Source organism: Tursiops truncatus, chromosome 7, assembly GCF_011762595.2.
Source record: "Tursiops truncatus isolate mTurTru1 chromosome 7, mTurTru1.mat.Y, whole genome shotgun sequence".
Lineage (NCBI taxonomy): Eukaryota > Metazoa > Chordata > Mammalia > Artiodactyla > Delphinidae > Tursiops > Tursiops truncatus.
This window is the reverse complement of record NC_047040.1, coordinates 38,170,620-38,191,482: the sequence shown is the minus strand read 5'-3', so window position 1 is coordinate 38,191,482 and position 20,863 is coordinate 38,170,620. Positions and strand designations below refer to the sequence as shown.

General features: G+C 35.3%; 1 protein-coding gene across 1 annotated transcript in view; it reads right to left on the bottom strand.

The window, feature by feature from the left end:
* PGAP1 (post-GPI attachment to proteins inositol deacylase 1) overlaps positions 1–20,863 on the bottom strand; it is a 95,460-nt gene that overhangs the window by 9,242 nt on the left and 65,355 nt on the right. Inside the window, exons 27-28 of the mRNA XM_019939223.3 lie at positions 11,552–20,079; positions 10,590–10,659 (exon numbers count right to left, since the gene is read on the bottom strand). Of these exons, the coding sequence (XP_019794782.1) occupies positions 19,941–20,079 (139 nt within the window). The 3' untranslated portion in view covers positions 10,590–10,659; positions 11,552–19,940. The remainder of the gene's footprint in view (positions 1–10,589; positions 10,660–11,551; positions 20,080–20,863) is intronic.

Below are 20,863 nucleotides of genomic sequence, written 5' to 3'. Positions count from 1 at the left end.
TGTTTTGTGGAAGAAAGAAAACTTACCTCACCTATAGCATCCCCTTGCTAAATAAATGCCATCCGCAGAAAATGGAAGGGTTGAGAAATTGGACTTGACGAACTGAAGTTGCTTTGGTTCCAATAGTTCAGAACAATCCAGAACAAGCTCTTTGTTGAGAAGGCTAGTAATCTGGACCGGAAATTAGAATACCTGGCTACAATCTCAGTCTTGCCATTTTGACCTTCGGAGGGTCATCGTGACCTTCATTTATTCACGCCTTTGTTTATTCAACAAACTTTTACTGAGTGCCTACTATGTGCCAGGCACAGCACGAGGCGTTGGGGATAAAATAGTAAGAATAATAGATTCCCTGCCCTCATGGAATTAACAGATGAGTGGGCAAGACAGACGTTAATCAAACCATTATATAACAAAGTGTATAAATATCAATGATGATAATTTCTATTGAGATTATGGCACTATGACAGGGTAGAAGAGGTGGATTCGATGCAGTCTCAGGGATCAGGTAAGGCTTCTGTGAAGAAGTGACCTTATATCTGGTAGATGAGTAGAGTTACCTAGGCAACCTAGGGAGGACAGAGGGAGAAGAGGTTCAGACAAGGTGAACAACTGTACTAGACCTTGTGGCTGGAAGGAACATGGCAAATTAATGCAACTGAAATTAAGTCAGTATCTGAGGAGTATAAGGAGCAAGGTGGGGGGCTGATGCAATTTGGGCCTTTAGAGGTAGTCAGATTATGATCTTTCTGCTGCAAACAATGCTAACTGATTGGAAAGTTTTAAGCATCCAAGCGACTTGATAACAGACTTGCAATTTTAAAAAGCTATTCTGGTTGCACTGTTGGAGGACAGACTGAGCTAGAAAAGAGGGAGACCAGTTAGGTGGCTACTGCAATAGTCAGGCAGGACAAGATGTTAACTTGGATTAGGGTGGTAGCACAGATGCAGAGTTGTGGATGGATCTGAGAGATATTTAGAAGGTACTGATAATGTACTGGATACTATGGGAGGCAGAGCTAAGGGGAAGAGAGTTTCAAGGCCAATCCCTAGGTCTCAGGATTATGCAGCTGAGCAGACTACAGTGCCATTAGCTGACATATCAAACACCGGCATGAGGAGATGAGGCTCATGGGTTCCAGGTGGGACACGTTGAATTTGAGGAGCCTTGGAGATCTCCAAGTGGGGATGGGGAGTATACAATTGGATACACAGGCCTGAAGCTCAGAGGAGAGGTCTGGAAAGGAGATGTAACTATGGGGGTTGTAAATATGGCATGGAAAGGATGAGATTACCTCAGTGAAGATTAGCAAATGAGAAGAAAAGGTGACGTAGGACTTGAGCTTTGAGAAATTTTAACATGAACCAGCCCTAAACCAGAATCTATAGGAAGGAGACCCTGGAGGTAGGGGGAAAACCAGGAGAGGATGGGAGCAAGAGAAGAAAATGTTTCAAGAAGGGACAAATTGGGTAAATGAGGACTTAAAAGGATCCATAGAGCATTAGAGATATTTGGGTAGATGGAGGTGAAGGTCAGATTAGAAGGGACTCGATAGACAGGAAAGAGAGAATGAATCCATCAAGCTCTTGAGAAGTTTGCCTGTGTGTGTGGGGGCGGGGGGAAGGTGTTTATTTTATTGTTAAGACTTCAGTCTGTTTAAATGTCAGTGGTCATTGCTTTCTTTAACCTAACTGTGCACATTTGCCTACAATCACATCTCAAAGTTTTCTCCTATATTTTCTTCTAGAAGCTTTATAGTTTAGCTTTTACATTTAGGTTTATGATTCATCTTGTTAGTTTTGTATATGATGTGAGGAAGGTTCCAGGCTTATTTTTTTTTTCCCATATAAGTATCCAGGCACTCCAGAACTGTATGTTGAAAAGATTTTCTTTTCCCATTGGAATGTTTTGGCACTTTTGTCAATAATCAATTGACCATAAACACATGGGTTTATTTTTGAACTCTTTGTTCTGTTCCACTGATGTACTTACTACTTATCTATCCCTTTGCCAATACCACACTGTCTTGATTACCATAGCTTTATAGTAAGTCTTGAAGTCACGTATTGGTGTGATTCTTTTCCAAAATTGTTGTGACTATTTGAAATTGTTTGCTTTTCTATATACATTTTAGAATCAGCTTGTAGAGTTTTAGAAAAATAGCCTGCTGGAATTTTTATTGAGATTGTATTTAATATATATATCATTTTGGAGAAAAATGACATCTTAAAAATAGCGAGTCTTCCTATCAATGAATATTATCTCTCTTTATCTTAGGGCTTTAAAATTTTCTCTAAGCAATATTTTGTAGTTTTTGGTGGAGAGAACTTGTAAATATTTTTATTTATTCCTAAGTATCTTATAAATGGCATTTTATAAAAATTATTTTACAGTTGTTTGATATTTGAATATGGAAAATATTTTTTGTATATTGACCTTAAATTCTGTGACCATACCAGTCCTAGTAGTTGATTTATATATTCCTGAGGGCTTTTATAAAGTACTGGATTTGATTTGCTGGTATTTCATTAAGACCTTTCACATTTATGTTAACAAGGAATGTTGGCCAGTAACTTTTTGTAATTTCTTTGTCATGCTTTGATATCAGGCTGTGCTTGCCTCATAACATGATTTGGGAAGCGATCCCTCCTCTTTTATTTTCCAAAAGAGTTGTCAACATCGGTGTTACCCGATGTTCAACAGAATTAAAACTTCAATACAATTCACCACTGAAATAAACTGGGCCTGGAGTTTTCTTTGTGGGAAGCTTTACTTTTTCTAAGTCAGGTTTATTAGCATGTAACTTATATATCCTTTTTAGTAAAAAGTTCCACAAATTTTGTATAGCTATGTAACCACCATCACAATCAAGATTTAGAACATTTCCGTCACCCCCAAAATTCTCCTCAAGCCCCTTTGGAGTCAGTTCCCCTGTAACCACTCTCATGTTTTCTGTCACTACAGTTTTTCCTTTTTCTCTCACATAAGTAGAATCACACAATATGGCATGTTAGCATACTGAACTTAAGAGTCATCAATATTATTTCACATATCAGCTGTTCACTTCTTTTTACTTGCCAAGTAATATTCTATTTTATGGATGTGCCACAAATTTTCTATCCAGGCACCAGTTGACAGACACTTGGTTTGCTTCCAGTTTGGGGAAATTATTAACAAAGCTGCTATAAATATCTACATACAGGTCTTTGTTTTGACATAGGTTTTCACTTCTTTTGAGTAAACATATGGAAGTGGTATTGCTGGTTCATATGCTAAAGGTATGTTTCACTTTCTAAGAAATTGCCACACTCTTTTCTAAAGTGACATTCTCTTTTGCATTCCCACCAGCAATGTATGAGAATTCTAGTTGCTTCAAATCTTTACCAGTACTATTGCCAGTTTTTGAAAATTTTTATTTTAGGCGTTGTGGTTATAATTAGCATTTTTCTAGTGACTATGTTGGGCATCTTTTCATGTACTTAGTTTGTCACCCATGTATCTTCTCTGGTGAAGTGTTTTAAGTATTTTGCTCATTATAAATTTAGTTGTTTTCTTGTTGGTGAATTTTGAAAATTCTTTATATATATTTTAGATACAAGTTCTTTATCAGATGTATGTTTGGTTTTCTCTCACGTGCAAATTGTGTTTTCATTTTCTTAACACTGTTTTTGAACAGTGTTGAAGTTTTTATTTTTGGTGAAGTCTAATTCATCAATTTTTGTCTTTTATGATTTGGGCTTTAAAAATATTTTAAAATTTCTATTTTAATTTCTCCATTGGCATTCTAGCTATACCTCTTTGAATTATTATTTTAACGGTTGCTTTAGGGATTATAATACGTAATCTTACACATAGGGAACCACAGGTAATAATACTTCAAAATTAGCTGGGGTCAATTGTAAAAAGAAAAACTTCAATTATTTCTTAAAGTTTTTCTAAATGTATTAATTTAGTAAATATAATAACTGGACCATAATTAAAATTTCTGTTATATAAAACTCCAATATATACAAAAGTAAGGAGAAAAGAATAATGCAAGTCCACGTATTTATCACTCAGCTTCAACAATTATCAACACATAGGCAATTTTGTTACAGACATAATTTTTGTTGTTGTTAAATCAGGATTTTGAATTATCTTGGGTCACTGTTATGATTACTCATTTGAAAAAATATTTAACAAATTTCTACCATGTAAAATATGCATTGCTAAGTGTGGGACTACAAATAGGTGTATGGAAAGGGACACGATCCCTGCCTGCTATGAGCAAACAATCTATATGGAGAAACAGCATGGTGTGGTGGTTTCAGAACCAAATTTAACCATGTTCAAAACTGGACTCTGCCATTCTCCTGGGCAAATATTAATCTCTCTGCACCTCAATTTCCTCATCTGTGAAGTAACCCTACTTTGCAGTGTTGTTTTAAGATTTAGAAATGATACGTATAAAGGGCACCTGCCATGTAGATGCTAAATGTCACCATTATTAAGAACTGCACATAATGTGACCTAACGTGATTCCCATAGGATATGAAACTATGACAGCAAGTGCTAGAAGTAGGGATAAGATTAGTCCTGACTGGCAATTGGTAGATTTTTACGGAGAAAATTTTGACAGCAAGGATGTGGGAAGAAGTTCTTGAGCAAAGGCAGTGAAGTAGCAAAAGGAAGACAAAGGAGATGCAGTAGCCAAGTTTGCATGTGTGGCAGACTTGGCTCATTGTTTCCTTTTATCCCTTTTGTTATGGGCGGAATTGTATTCCCCTCCCCCCAAAGTTCCATATGTTGAAGTCCTAACCCCCTATCAGCTGGCACATTGATCTTGGACTTCTCAGCCTCCAGAACTTGAAGAAATAAATTTCTGTTGCTTAAGCCACGGAGTCTGTGGAATCCTATTATAGCAGCCCAAGAAATACACCTTTCTTCTTAGATGTTGTTTAGGGTAGCACAAACCCAGCTTAAAAACTTGATTCCACCATCTCCCTTGCATTTCTTTAGTGGTGATGCAATATTATTCTGGCCTGTGAGCTGTAAATGGAAGTCCCTGAGAGTGGGAAAGGGAGAGGAGAGGGAGAATCCTTTCCAAATAAAAGGCAAAATTCCTTTTGCTCCTTTCCCCTCCTTCCTGGAATGGAAATATCATGCAGCCACGGTCTTGTTACGAAAGCCACACATTAAGGATGGAGAACAAATGCGATAGAAGGAACTCTGGTTCTTGATGACTTCATGGAGTCTTATCCTGGACCTTCTACCTGAAAATTTGATTGTTTTAGCAACTATTTCTCAGGCTTCCTGTTTCTTGCAAACTAATCCTAACTGAAACAGCCTGTGTGGGGAGGAGATGGGTGTCTTTAGGAAACGGTAGGAGAGAAGGCTGGAAATGGATCAAACTGTCAAGGAGTTCAGACTGTTTCCTATCAAACATGGGGGAAGATTAAAAGGTTTTGAAAAAGAGAGTGATAATGCTAAATTGCTGTTTAAAAAAGGATTAATGGGAATATGCAGGAGAAAAAGGAAGAGGGTGAGACAATGAGAAGATCACTTGTGAAGCTGCTGCAAAATTAGGAATACTAGTAATGATGGTCTGAATTAGGGTGGGAGTCAGCAAAGAGTGAACTAATGTAAGGGTGGCCCTAAAGGGCTGGACTCTTTAGGGCCTGTGGTATGCAAGGAGGAACTAGATGGTAAGCAAAGGAGACATGATCAAAATGAATGGAGGTTCAACTTTAGTAGCTGGAGGATTTAAGAGAAATTTGGAAACTGAAAGTTGTTAATTAGGGAGGGAGAGAAATCATAAGGTTAAATTTCAACAATGAGTTGCAACTGAATTTGTTTAGTTTGGAGGAAACTAGAGATTGGAGAGCTGGAAGAAAGCACCTATCATTTCTTGTACACAAAGGTGTCAGATGCATTTGGTTCATTAACTCATTTAATGGTAATATTTAAGATAATATTATGGTCACAATTTATGGATGAGGATACAGTCTCAGGGAGGCTAAATACCTTACCACTGATTCAGAAATACTTAGATATGGAACTGAGGGAGCAAGTCTGTCTGACTTGCTGAATCATCAACCAAGAATATAACACTGAAGCCACAGATGAAATCTCTAAGGGAAAATATAGAAAGAGTAATAAGGAAAGCTGTGGGCATATCATTGGAAACATTTTTTTCCAAAGCAAAAGGAGTAACTAGTATGGTCAGAAAAGATTTTCAGAGAGTAGGAAGTGAACTAGTATTGATAATTACATATAGCAGAACTCAGACAGTCTGGTTTGAATTCTACTATGGGCAAACTGCTCAATTTCTCTGAGACTATTTCTTTTCTTGTAATGGAGGATAATAATCCTCCCTCTAAAGGTTTTTATGGAGAATGAAATGAGAAACTGAACGTGAATGTGCCTGGCATGGATTCTGGTACAATAGGTACTTAGTGAATGTCTGCTGAAAGAATAAAGTATAGGTGACAAGGTGGTCTGTAGAAACCCCACAATATGGTCTAGAATGTTTTTATTGAAAGAAATTGCTTATACTTTTCAGTTTTTCTATGATTTGTTTCTTTTCTTTCAAAGTTGAATTACAGAGTATATTTCTGATTAAGGATTCCAGTTAGTTGCATTTTGGCACCTAAAGATCCTACTGCATTTTAGTCTCACTGGAACAATAAAAAAAAGTTAATTTAAAACTATAAGGTACTGCAACAAGACGAAGAAAGAACAAAATGGAGATTCAGAAAATCCATTCTCCACTTGGTCCGCTGTAGTTAAGGTACCTAGGATCTTGGGAAAAATGAAAATTAAGATAGGCCATTGGCTGGCAGCAACTTAAGACATTTTGGTTGTGTTCATAATATGCTACACACAGGGAGTCAGGCAAGGTCCCACATCAAATCTAACACAGAAAGAGGCTTGTCTACCACATCCAATTAGTTGCTAACCCCTAAAGAGTCCCCTTACATTGTTTCACTCTTTTTTTGGCTCCCAACCTAGTTTAAATCATCATTACTAGTATTCCAAATTTTGTAGCGGTTTGATAAATGATCTCCTTCTCCTCGTCTCACCTACTTCCCTTCTATCCTGCGTATTTTATTCCCATTAATTTTTTTACACACAAAGATTTTATAAACTTCAGTATCAGAAAAGAATTCCCCAATGCTGGCTCTACCAGTTTCATTCCTGTCTACCCTACCCAATAGATCACAGCTGAAGGACTGTAAGTCATGACGTTTAAGGTGCCCTACTCAATTCCTTTGGTCATTAAATGTTTCTAACAGTAAGCCAGCTTGGAGCGAGGCGTTATTTCTGTACCCCAAGAAGGCTATCAGGGAAACAATGCCTCATGTATATTTTCATGTTTCCGCATGGTTTGGCTTCCTGAGCAAAGGAAATTGACATGCTATAAAGACATGTCTCCTTTTCCCAGAAACATTTACTCTCCAGTGCTCTTCCTCCCCTTGCCTCCTGTTTGGTAGAGCCACACGCTTACATTCTATGGGAAGATGAAACCTGGAGCCGTCTGTTTACATTCGAAAAGACTGTAAAACATTTGTGAACAAAGGCTTTACTTCCTCTCTCAGGACGGGGACAGGGCAGCATGTAGCTTATATAAACTCCCAGATTTATAATTTCAGAGTTCCTTTCCTGTGGTGCAGAACAAAACAGAAAACCTCATTTGAACATTCAGGGTTCACCTGGCCCCCCTCACACTGCCCTCAAGGGGGAAGAATGGGGCAAGGGGAACTGCCATGGTTATTGTTTTAATAATAGTTGGTTCCTGATCCAGAAACCTCATTTTTTTGCTTTCAGGACAATATAAATATAGCTATTAAAACCTATTAAAGACAACCTCAAAGTCTTACAAAAATATATTCTAAACTAAGTTTCTTCAGAAGGGGGTTGTATACATTCTAAGTGGTGTGCAAGGCAACATGTTGGGATGTGGGAGGAAAACAATTCATTTTCATGTTTTTAATCTAACAAATTAGTGTACCAGCATTTTATACATGAATTGATACCAATGCCCTTACTCAGCCTTCTTCATAGCTGATCATACAGAGAGCGTGAGATATATTCTGAGAGAAGAGTAGGAATTCTACAGTTTGTTGGAGGATGACAGGGCACCCCACTAGTTTTTTTCATTCACTTGTTTAAGCATATTGTGACATGGTAACATCTATGAGCCAGTTAAAATCCATGCATTATATTAAGTATTTATCATATTATCTAGTTTTAATTAACATAACTATCACAAAATGAATAAGCAGCTTAAAAATATACCTTACAAGACACTACTCCTTACAATAAAATTTGAAAATAATACCATTAATGCAAATCAACAAAAGAAAATTTACCAGTGTCTACACTTCTACTCTTTTGTCAGGCTCATTAAGCATTAAAAACAACAGGGACTTCCCTGGTGGTCCAGTGGTAAAGAATCCACCTTCCAATGCAGGGGACGTGGGTTAGATCCCTGGTCAGGGAACTGAGATCCCACGTGCCACGGGACTACCGAGCTTGCGTGCCTCAACTAGAGCCCACGCACTCTGGAACCAGTGCACCACAACTACAGAGCCCATGCGCCCTGGAGCCTGCCCACCACAACTAGAGAAGAGAAAACCCGCATGCCACAACTAGAGAGAAGCTCACGTGCCGCAGCGAAAGATCCCGCATGCTTCAACTAAGACCCAACACAGCCAAAAATAGATAAATAAATCTTAAAAAAAGAATTAAAAACAATAATTTAACCATATCTGATAAGTTATTCCTCTATTAAAATTACATATATTAATTACTATATACAATAAAATTATATGTAAAAGTTACATATAATTAAAGTTTACATATTATTATAGTAGTAGTATGTTTATGGGGGTAAAGTTCAAACGTTTTTAATGATAAGGGTGTGCAATCAAAAAAGTTTGGAGATCACTGTCCAAAACAATCATATTTCCTTTTACAGGAAATTTCCTTTTACACTGTGTGGATCTGTAATTTATATATGTAACTAAACCTTTTATTTATTCTACTTAAAAATTAGCTAGAACAAAGATTTTTTAAGTGCAGTGACTGTTACACATTCCTAGTTTAAAATACAACTATATTGCACACTTTGGTTTTCTAAAAAGAGTAAACCAAGTTCCTTTCTTAACTAAATTCCTTTTTTCTCCAGTAGGTCAAACGTTTTATAGAAAGGTTTTCTTCCTCTCTCCTCCATCCCTATCTTGTATCATTTTCTTAAGGGCAACCAACCATCTCTGTAACCACATAAAATACTGTTCTTTCCTGTAAGCCAGGGAACAAAAAGAGTGTGAATCATGAAGTTTCCTCTTCAAACACCTTCTAACTAAATATCTGCAATTCCAGAGTAAAAAGGCCTTTATTGTTTCAGTCAAATCTTACACTCCAGTCCCTAGATCATTCTAGCTGTTTTTCTCAACCTTCTATAATTCTTTCTTGATCAGAATGGCACAAATACTAAGGGTAAAAAGCATAATGATTGAATCTTTTTTAGCATGTGAACATACCTTATAGAACTATTTGATACTGAAGGATAGGCTGATTTACATACACGGATATTCAAATGAGCACACAACTGCAAAACCTGAAGATTTCCATTTACACAGTATACTACGATTTAAGCACGTCTAGGAAGTCTAATGAAACTCAATTCTTTCTCCAAACATATTCAAGAGAAAAGCAAATCACCAGAAGTATTTTTAAAATTTCAATTTTAATATTTTATGTAATGTTGTTTGAGTTGATCATTACTCTTGACCTATACCCAGTATGAACTTATATCTATTAAGTACAGTAAAATGTTTCCATTCACTTGATAAGGTAAACTAGTCTACTATTCCTTAATTTCAGGCCATATCCAAGTTCTAACTGTTGGAAAGAAAACAATCTCTAAACTAATTATAATCTCACTCACACACACACACACACACACACACACACACACACACACACACACTAACCCAGGGATGGGAGACTGTTTTCATCTCTAAGGGTTGTTTAAAATTCAGTCCAAGAATTGAGGGGCTTTTCTTTCCCTGAAATATTTTATATTTATCAGCTCTTTCAATTAAAACTATGGAATAATATTATTTAAGCACAGCAATTATGAAAAAGACTTTAGTTCCCTAATATTGCATGGTAGGCATACTTCTAAAATGGCCCCCAAGAGTCTCACTCTCTAGTGTATACATCTTGTATCATCCATGCCTCTTGAGTGTGAGCGGACAATGTGTATATGGGAATATGATGTTACCTTATATGGCAAAAAGGATTTTGCAGGTATAATTAAGGTTGACCTTGAGTTAATCAAAAGAGAAACTATCTAAGGTGGACCTGAGCTAACAAGAGACCTCTAAATCTGGGTCTAAAGGTCAGAGACAAAGGAAGTTGAAGAGATTCAAAATGTGAGAGGAATTCTCCTGCTGGTCTTGAAGGAGTAAACCAAACTTTAGTGGAGGGCTACACAGCAGGGAAAGACACAGGGAGCTAAGAAGCTGACAGCCAGCAAGAAAACAGGAACCTCCACCTGTAACAACCTGAATGAGTCCAGATGGGCCTGCAGTCCTGTTACCTTGATTCCAGAAATGTGATTCTGAGCAGAGAATCCAGCTGGTCTGTGCCCAGACTTCTGACCTACAGAACTGTGAGTAAATAAATAGGTGTTGTTTAAAGCTGTTAAATTTGTAATCTATCTATCTACCTACCTACCTATCTATCTATCTTACAGAAAGAAAGTGAAGATGAAGTGGGAATTGATTAAAGAAAAACTAGTGGGAAAGGCCTATGAGGCTTTCATGCTGTACACTCTAGTGGCCTCCACGTTGGGTGGTTTCAAGATAATCCTCTAAGTATCCAAGGAAAATATCAATATTAAAGCTTCTAGTTGTATATTTCTCATCTTTAAACATTTACCCTTTGGGGTATATTTAATAATATACACAATGTTAACACATGCAGATAATTTATAAATGTTCATATATTTAGAGATGCTGGTTAAAATAATTTAGAAAACACTGTTCTAATCAATGTGTAAGAAGACACTAACCCCTCAAAAGATGTCTTACCCCATTTGACTCCTGTCATCCATTCTATAATAAAGTTTAGATCTATACTAAATTCTCAAATTATGTAGTGTCACTTTAGTATCTTGTAATCCTAAAGACAGCCTTTCTAGTTGCTTCTAGGAGTTCTAACAAGTTAAATTTTATTGACTAAAGCAATGTTTGAGGCAGTTGTTAAAACAGAATCCCAGGTCTCCTCCCCACAGATCAAATTCAGTACTTCTGAGATGACCAGGGAATGTGTTTTCAAAAAATGTCTAAATTATTCTCGCGTAATTTGGGAAATGGGGCACCCAAGAATATATATTAAGTTAGCATAAGAAAAGTGGAAAGCATGGTCTCTGGGAGAAACATGACTGTGCAATTCTTTAAAATAGAACGTGAACCATAAAATGTCCATACAAATGCATATGGGAAGCTACAAGATATCAAGTTGGGAAATACTAGAAATTATCTTGCTTCCAATATTTACCTGTGATGTATCTTGTTTATCATGTCCCATGCTCAGGCGTTCAAACTTCTGAAATGCTAGACATGCTATAAAGAAATCATTTTAAGGGTTTTTCCTGAGATGGTATTGTGGAGTATGTGAACTGGTAAGCAATTCTGCACCACGTGTTCTTGTTCACCAAATTTATTGTTGAACATTCCGAACACCAGATTATGACAGATAAAAAAGAAAGCACCAAAAATTGCTACACATTAATACCTGAGTGGAGACTAAAGGCAAATATTCATCTATTAAACCCTACACCATAATGTTGAAACACAGATAAAAACATTCACAACACTCTACAGAGTACAATAAATAGCACTTTTTTGTGCATTACAACCAGTTAAATGTAATAAAGTTAATTATACCATAAAAAAATACACACAAAATTACACATAAATGTATTTAGTATACCATACATTGTACAAAGTACTGGAGAAGATCATGCATGTTTAAAAAGAAAAATCTGCAAGGTGACAATCATTTTTCAGTATATACTATAGGACAAATTGTTTTTACTGTTAAGTATAATTACTATGCACTGCATTTTCTGGATGAGAGTAAAATTATTGATTTGCAAATAAATGATTACTGAGTCTGTCTCAGTAAAACACATAGTTTGTCCTCTATAAACTTTTAACTATAATATAGAAACAGATGCGAGTTGACAGCCATGTATTTTATTGTATTACATACACTTCCCCAAACTATTTCCATCTCAATTTGACCATGCTTTAAGGAAAGACATGTTTTCTTTTTACATGCTTTTAGAAAAACCTATATTTTTGTCTTTGATGGGAGGCAGTGGAGGTGAAATGAGAAGAAAGAAAAGTGTGGAGTTTATGTTCAAAATTGAAATTGAAAAATATACAAAAAACTTCTGAGATGCCACACAGAGATGTGGGCATCTTTTGGCCGAGACCATGAATGTCCTATGCATGGAATAATTTGTTTTGATAGAAATTGTATGTTATTTTAAATAAGCACAGTAAAAATGTCAGTCTTTACATTAAAAGAAAAACCCACAAAAATCTGAAGCCAGTTCTCTCTTGATACCTTAAAAATAATTAGGAAGGAAAAAGTAAGAGAAAATGTTTAAAAATATACATGAATGTGAGTTTATATTTAACTACTGAGAAATTATTATTGACTAAATTAACTTTATTTGATACACAAATACAAGCCTCAATAACCTGAGGAACAATAAGTACAGATTTTAGGGAAGAATTCATGTTTTTGATAGAGTATTCACTAAAAAGACAAGAAGTTACATTTGAAGATTAATTTTTCCATGTGTAATAAGTTCAGAAGTGCCAGCACCTTCTCCTAAAATAAATTTATTTTCAGAAACTTTAACCAAACTTGATTTTCTACACCTATGAAGTGTAAATCAATTTTAATCTGAAATGGGAACTGTGGAAACTAAAGGAGGCCTCTAGAGCAATAGTTCAGCAGATACTAAGGGAAATACTGATCAACTTTTATTTAAAATTTTTACTTCACCAACCTCAAAGAAAAGAATTTGGGGCCAATTTGAGAAGACCACATATAATAAATATATAGTTATAAAACTGCAGGGCATTCCTTCTTCATTTTAAGGCACAGTCTGTTTTATCCCTAACAACTATAAGTTCAAGGTCACAGTGAAAATATGCATTCAATTTTGGTCTGGTTTCTCATGGGTATGTTGCTACATTTATAGTTAGTCATAAGTTTAAGAAATGGTAATACAATCACTTCAAAATAATATATCTAAGTCATTTTTACAGTTTTAAAAATGTAAATACACAATACAATTTCCTAATTTATATACACTAAAAATTGGATTTTTCCGCTTCCATAGTGGAGGCAGAGAAGATTATTTCTACCAATATTCAAACAAATACATTATCTGCTTATGTAGAAAGCATAGTTATGTTAAATACAGGCATCTCCTACTTAGGATAAAATTATTCAACAAAAAGGACAAACTCATTCCAAAAATAATGTTCACTGAATTTTAAGGTCTTGTATATCATCTTTTTATTAACAGCATCCATGTCCCTACCAGATAGTTGGATAAACTGTAACTAAATCAAGGCCAAACATTTTAATGTGTGGCTTTCTCTTCTGTCTCTTTACTTCCAGGGCTACTTATGCAAACTACATCAACATGACTGGGCAGAGAAACAGTTAAGTGACATTAAATTATGAGAAAAACCATAATATGAGGGACTGAAATTCCCTCTGAAAATTTCTGTAGGAGAGAAATTAAAGAATGTCAACCATATAAACACAACAGTTTCTGAATCTATCATATTTCTGCTTTCTCTCATGAGTACACTGCCACATCAATGTTAACATTTTAGCATTAACATCTTGTTCTTATATTTTCCTTTAAGATGCATTTTACAATGTTTATTTCATTGTATTATGTTTAGTTCTAGTGGATAATTCTCGCCTATGAAACATGTGACTGTATAGACGGACTGAATGGAAACACATAGAAAACAATAGAAATTCCACAATAAACTTTCTATTACATAAATGGGAGACACCTGTACGAAAAATGATCTGGGCAACGGAATTTAAAGTTTTACAGAATGAATCTGAAGCAAGATTACCTAAATGATTTCTTCAACTAATTACTGAAAGATCATTATTGGGTAAACTAACTTTCACTCAATAAAACCAGAAAACACTATTCCAGAAATCAGAAAAAATATAATACACTATGCTCTAAGCTTTACATATTTTGAAAGAAAAATTAGGATATGGAATATAAGTTTTGATGATGTGTATTTAATATAAGTCCTAGAAGAAAAATACTGAAAAGATTATTTTTGCTTTAATCCCAATATCGTAAGAAAAGTTCATTGGCACAAATATCTGGAGGTATTTTACAGTTTCATTTAGCTTTGGTGGCAAAGTGTGTTTTTGCTAACCATATGAAAACAGTTCTATTTTCCAATGTAGAGTTTTATGCTAAAAAAAATTCAAACGCATCTTTTTTTTCCTAAAAAAGGGATGTAAAAAGTCCAATATGAAACAAAACAAGTGCAACATGAAATACAAAATATGCCTAACACTTAGGCTTTTGAACAGTTAATAGTTCTATGCTTTGTCTATAAATTTTTACTAGTAACATTTCTACTATATAAATACTAAAAACCAAGATAATACTGAAAAAAATAGCATATGAACCTTACAAAAATGGTTAGGTTTAGATTTCCTAAACTAAGATTAATGTTCCAATATGCAAACAAATTTACACTAACTAATAAAACTACATCAACAGATTCAGTTTTTCATAAGTGTTCAAAGTTACAATGTACAGAATGAGTACAGAATAAATCTGACTCACATATATCAAGTCCTACACAAAGTCATCAGAAATTAACTGGTTACTTGGTATTTTAAAACATAGTCATTTTTGGCAATGTAATATGCCAAACACTTTTAGAAAGTGCTGTATTTGATTTAAAATTTTTCAACTACAGACAATGAAATCAAGATGTAGCTCAGAATATCACCTAACTTTTGAAAGCAACATTACCAATTCAGGGGTACTGTTACATTTCTACTGTAAATTAAATAACAGTTTATTCTCACTATTTGCAAATTTTATTCCATTCTTAAGACTAAGTTATTAATTATAAAATTCAGTCGTCTGTATTCATAATATAATTTATTTATCAAAAATGTGAATTCTTGAGCATTTAAGAGTATACATACTCGGATTTGGATTACGGGTGTGACTTTTCTTTCCTATTATCCTTATTAAAAGTAAAGAATGGGGCTTCCCTGGTGGCACAGTGGTTGAGAGTCCGCCTGCCGATGCAGGGGACATGGGTTCGTGCCCCGGTCCGGGAAGATCCTACATGCCGCGGAGCGGCTGGGCCCGTGAGCCATGGCCGCTGCGCCTGCGCGTCCGGAGCCTGTGCTCCACAACGGGAGAGGCCACAACAGTGAGAGGCCCGCGTACCGCAAAAAAAAAAAAAAAAAAAAAAAGGAAAGAATGTGAGTAGCCTCATAAACTTTCTATTTCCTCAGGCTGTTAAAATATATTGTGAAATAATGCATGATTAATAATGTGTAAGTAAAAGTTCATTATAGAACTTGAAATGTTCTTTGTTCAAAAAGACTGAAATAAAATTTCAGCTCCCAATCATCTTACTATTTTGTAATAGTATTTTCTACATTTACCTTATGTGGCAAGAAGTTTTCTGTCTGAGCCTAATTTCATAATACAAAGATACTTTTATTGCTTCCTTTTTCCTGGGGAGTGCTATACTCTCCAAATTGACCCCCCCCCCAAAAAAAACTACACAAGGTAACTTGTTTCCTGTAATTTCACAAATCTAAAACACAGAGAAGGGCTTCCCTGGTGGCGCAGTGGTTAAGAATCCTCCTGCCAATGCAGGGGACAGAGGTTCGATCCCTAGTCCGGGAAGATCCCACATGCCGCACAGCAACTAAGCCCGTGTGCCACAACTACTGAGCCTGCGCTCTAGAGCCTGTGAGCCACAACTACTGAAGCCTGCGTGCCTAGAGCCCATGAGCCACAAGTACTGAAGCCTGTGTGCCTAGAGCCCGTGCTCTGCAACAAGAGAAGTCACTGCAATGAGAAGCCCATGCACCGCAACAGAGAGTAGCCCCCACTCGCTGCAACTACAGAAAGCCCGCACATAGCAACAAAGACCCAACGCAACCAAAAATAAATAAATAAAACAAATTTATAAAAATAAAACACAGAGAAAAAAGTGATGATGAAATGTAATCAACAAATGCCTTAGTCGTAGAAGGTCTCAACACATTAAAAAAATTTTTCCCAACTGATTTTCATAACAAGTTCCTAAAAAATTGCAAATGCAGCACTGTAAGGTTTTGCACTAAACCTCATAATAAAGCAAGATACTACACTAATTTAGACCTAACGCTTAAGATGAAAATACAGGCTAATTGAATTGTCCGGGGATTTGGGAATCAACAGCCCTAGTTTATCTCATCATCTTTGTGCTTACCCTATTTCCCCAGAGCTCTCAAGAATAAACTGAAAATTGAGTTTTACCTTTTACTGAGTTTTATTTCCCTTGACCACCTTCTGTAAGAGATGCTAATAAGCAGTGAGGTAAAAAGAATATGCTGTAAGTGAAAAGTCTGAAGAGTTTAGAAAAGAATGGGAACTAGATAATGAACAAATCAGACAACCTGCCTCATGTAAGTATGTGTGTGTGGCGGAAATGTGTACCATCTGCATGAGTGACAGGATAATCAACAACATTTACTAGGCCTACTATAGTTCTTTACTTCTTTTCCTTACTGTATAATCATGCAGATATTATAGTGTAGTTCAAACAAGAAAACGTATTCCATTATATACATCTGAATTTATCTGAGCAAAATATGAAAAAAAAATTAAAGATTAATTAACACATGATCAATATATATATATTGAAGAGACTCAAAATCAGTGTTAACCAGGCACAAATGTTGTGTTTTTTTAGGACTACTGTTTTAAATACTTTCATTCTGGTGACAACCAAGAAAAGAGCTAGCAGAACCTGTGTAATTTCCAACATGAAAAAGATAAAGAAAAGAGAGCATTGATGATTTCTATCATATTATCTGTTCCAAATTATAATAGTAGTAACTCCAGAGGACTCTTTAGAGACACTGAAAGTACTCACTGTTTGTCCTGTCCAGTCTATATTTGGTCTAGGTATCAACAATAGGATCCAGGAGTAATTTTTATAAGTTCAAAACTTATTCAAAACTCAAAAAAAAATCTAAATAAAAATGTCATAACAATAGAGCTCAGAAGTTTGCTAAATTAGATAATCCCTAACTGCCAATGAACAATTTCATTTTCGGTAACAGTTCTGATAAACCTGTGTTGTTTTGCCAGCTAATAATATAGATTGTAGGCATGGTTAAAATAATGTGAATTTAAAGACGAAGGACTTTTCTCTTCTCAAGTGACAGAAACATCAGTTTTGTTAATCTTCAGACAGAGCCTACTTTCTCATCTCTGGTAGTTATTTGGTTTTAAAGTGCATTAGGACTTGATGAAGACTCTGTCAAAACGTGTGTGTGTGTATACATATAATATTAAATATATGTAAAAAAACCCCAAACTACTGCTGTTTATAACACGTTTAATGAGAATCCTTTTTGTAGTCCTAAAATAAAATATTTTGTTGGAACAAATAAGACTTTAGGACTTGATGATAATGACACTCACATGAAATTATTTTCATGGAAACTAATGTGCCTAGTCTGCTGCTTTAAAAAGCTAATGTACTACTCACAAATGAGAAATTTAAGCTTGTTACGTTTTATTCATGAGCAGGAATGACTAAACAAGGAGACTTTAGATCATCTAAACACATTGATTATGGCTGTCAATAGAAGATTCAAATTAATGAATTTTCTTAAGTTCTGTATATGGACCTAAGTTCAAATTCAGAAATCGTTAAATGACATATTTAACCTGTAACTTGAAATACAACTACATATGGTTGAAAACTTGAAATACAACACCATATGTACAAAAGTTGTTATGAGTATATGTATAAGCTAAACCTAGGCAGATGTGTCCTTGTTTAAATACATATGTGGTATGCCATGGGAAAGTGCATATATAACCTGGTAAGTTCTCTTTCCTTCCAGGTTTGAACACACAAGTATTCTGTATTTTATCCCTTTTGCTGCTTCAATCAAACAAACAGCCTGGTATGCCTGCCATGTCTACTATGAGGTTATCACTTACTTTTAATGATCTCAGTAAGTGAAAATATGAATACTGAACATGAAGCTGGGAAAGACAACAATGGAATCAAACAAACTTAAAACTCTCATAGATGATAGCAAGACCATCTTCAACTGATGATAAAACAGCAAGAACCCGAAGAACAAATGAGAAAAGAAGTGAGGTAACCCTCTACAGGCATAAAGTGGGAGTAACCTTCTAATAGGCAGTAACAGCTGAGAGGCTGTAATGGAATCCAGATGCAATGGCACGTAAAATGAACCTGGTACTCTAGGACATCCCTGGGCACTAACAAGGACACAAGTTCACAGATACAACTGTGGAGCTACTGGGACGTAAGGACTACACTTGCAAGGTTTTGGGTATTTACAGCATACACATCTAAAGGAAGGGCTCTATCACTCAGGTATACCCCAGCCTTCAGTGAATCCTATCTTAAGGCGAAGATACCTAGCTCCATTACCTACTTCCAAAAAGTGAGCTGAAATCTGAAATGAAATATAAATATTACTCTCTATCTGTCAAATAGTAATCACCTTAGTAAATTAAGATTCCACTATTAAACCTAGTGGCTAAACAACTTATTCAGGTATTCATTGTTTATACTATTAATGGGGTAACAGTTTTTCCACTGTTATTCCATTAATAGTATAATTTTATACATTAATGTGGTACTGCACTTCATCATGCTGATTTTCTTTCCATAGTAGATAAAAACTGTGCAAATGTAGAGCTTCTTCTGACCACTGGAATTTAGTTATTTTAACAATCCACCATGACCCGAGGCACTTTTGACAACCACGGGGTCAGTGAATTGAATAAAATGGTACAGACTGAATGACTGAACTGCTCCAATGCCTATAAGTAAGTAACTATGAAAATTTTCTTCAAATTTAGCAATACATCTCTTCAGTAGTCTCCTGATATTCACTAAGAATACAAAATAAGATTCTTATTTGAAAAGAACCAAGAAAATTTCATTGAGTTTTGAATTTGAATTACGTTTCCATTCGTCAATCCTGCTGGTTACCAAGAAAACATGTCTCCTTAGAATTTAAAGTTGTATTTTCATAGGTGTAAGAAAACAAAAGATCTATTTTGTTCACTATGGCTGCCCAAAACTGACTAAAGACTGTGGCTATTTCATTTCTGAGAAAGCAAACAGTTTAAATTTCATTAATCTTTTAAGACTTATTTATCAACATGTATATTGTAGCAAATACAAAGTAACCCACTGTTCAGAAGAAAGTTTCATGAAATGAGAATACGTGAGGTGAGGATACAAACAGTGCTACATTTACTGAGTGTTTAGGAGAAGATCTTGGTATGGCCAATCAAGCAGACTAGCTGATATGCAGAGTCCTCAAAGACAGAGGTTACCATATCCTTTTACTGATTTTTCATAATGACTAGTACACAGATGTCATACCACAAAACAAAACCATGCTTCAACTACTTTCCTCAAGCATTACAAAACTAATTTCCTATTTTCAACATTGTAAAAATAGACTTGTCTTCTCCAAAGGATCTTGCTGCCCACACTGATGGATCTGTGTGTTCCCTCTTATTACTGGACCTAAAGGCATAACTGATCTTTATCGTTCCTTAAATCCAATCTTACATAAAGTTGCATAATGCATGGAGTAAAAGAGGAATGAAGACAAAGCATGGAACCCTGTATAAGTGTGCTGACCCAAAAGCAATCACACCAACAGCCAGAGGAAGTGGAAACTGTGAAGTAGTCTTCAACAATTTACTGTAAAGAGACAGAAATACACATTATAATGTAACATATATTGTGAACAAAAACTGAACATGTCAATCTTTTATACAGTTTTGAGAAAGTGTTCTAAGTGATTTTAGATAAAGTAATTTTTCGTATAATGAATTTAACTGTCCAAAATTTTTTAAAAGATCAATACAAGTCAATTTTGGCTAGAAAAGAGAAAAATATTCTAGTAAGTAAATAACCAGTTTGGTTTATTCTTTTAAATTTTAACCACAGAAAAATACTAGTTGGACTTTTATTTAGCAATGCTACCTCTAGAGATTTATCCTAATAAAAAAATCAATGTTTACTAAGATATAGCTACAGAAATATTTATTTTCACCCTATTTAATATCAGCAAAAAACTTCACCCAAATAAAAAAGGAAACATCTTTAATTCCTAATAGGAGCATGTAGGATAAGACACTATTTTTAAAAGAAAAATACTATCAGGAAAGGCTATCACCTTTTTACTCTGAAAACAGAGAAACTGAGGGGTTAAGAAACTTACCTAAGGACACAGAGCCTTAGATTGAAACCCCAGATCTGCCTGACTTTAGAATATCTGCAACTATCTGCCAGAATTAACTGAAAAGGCTCCCAGAGCAAACAAGCAGTCAATGAAAAGTAAAGTTTTATTATGGAAAATTTTAAACATATACATAAGTAGATTAACAGTATAATGAACCTCATGGACCCATCAACCAGCTTCAAAAATTATCAGGTCATGGCCAATCTTACTTTACCTATATTACTGTCCACTTCCACTCCT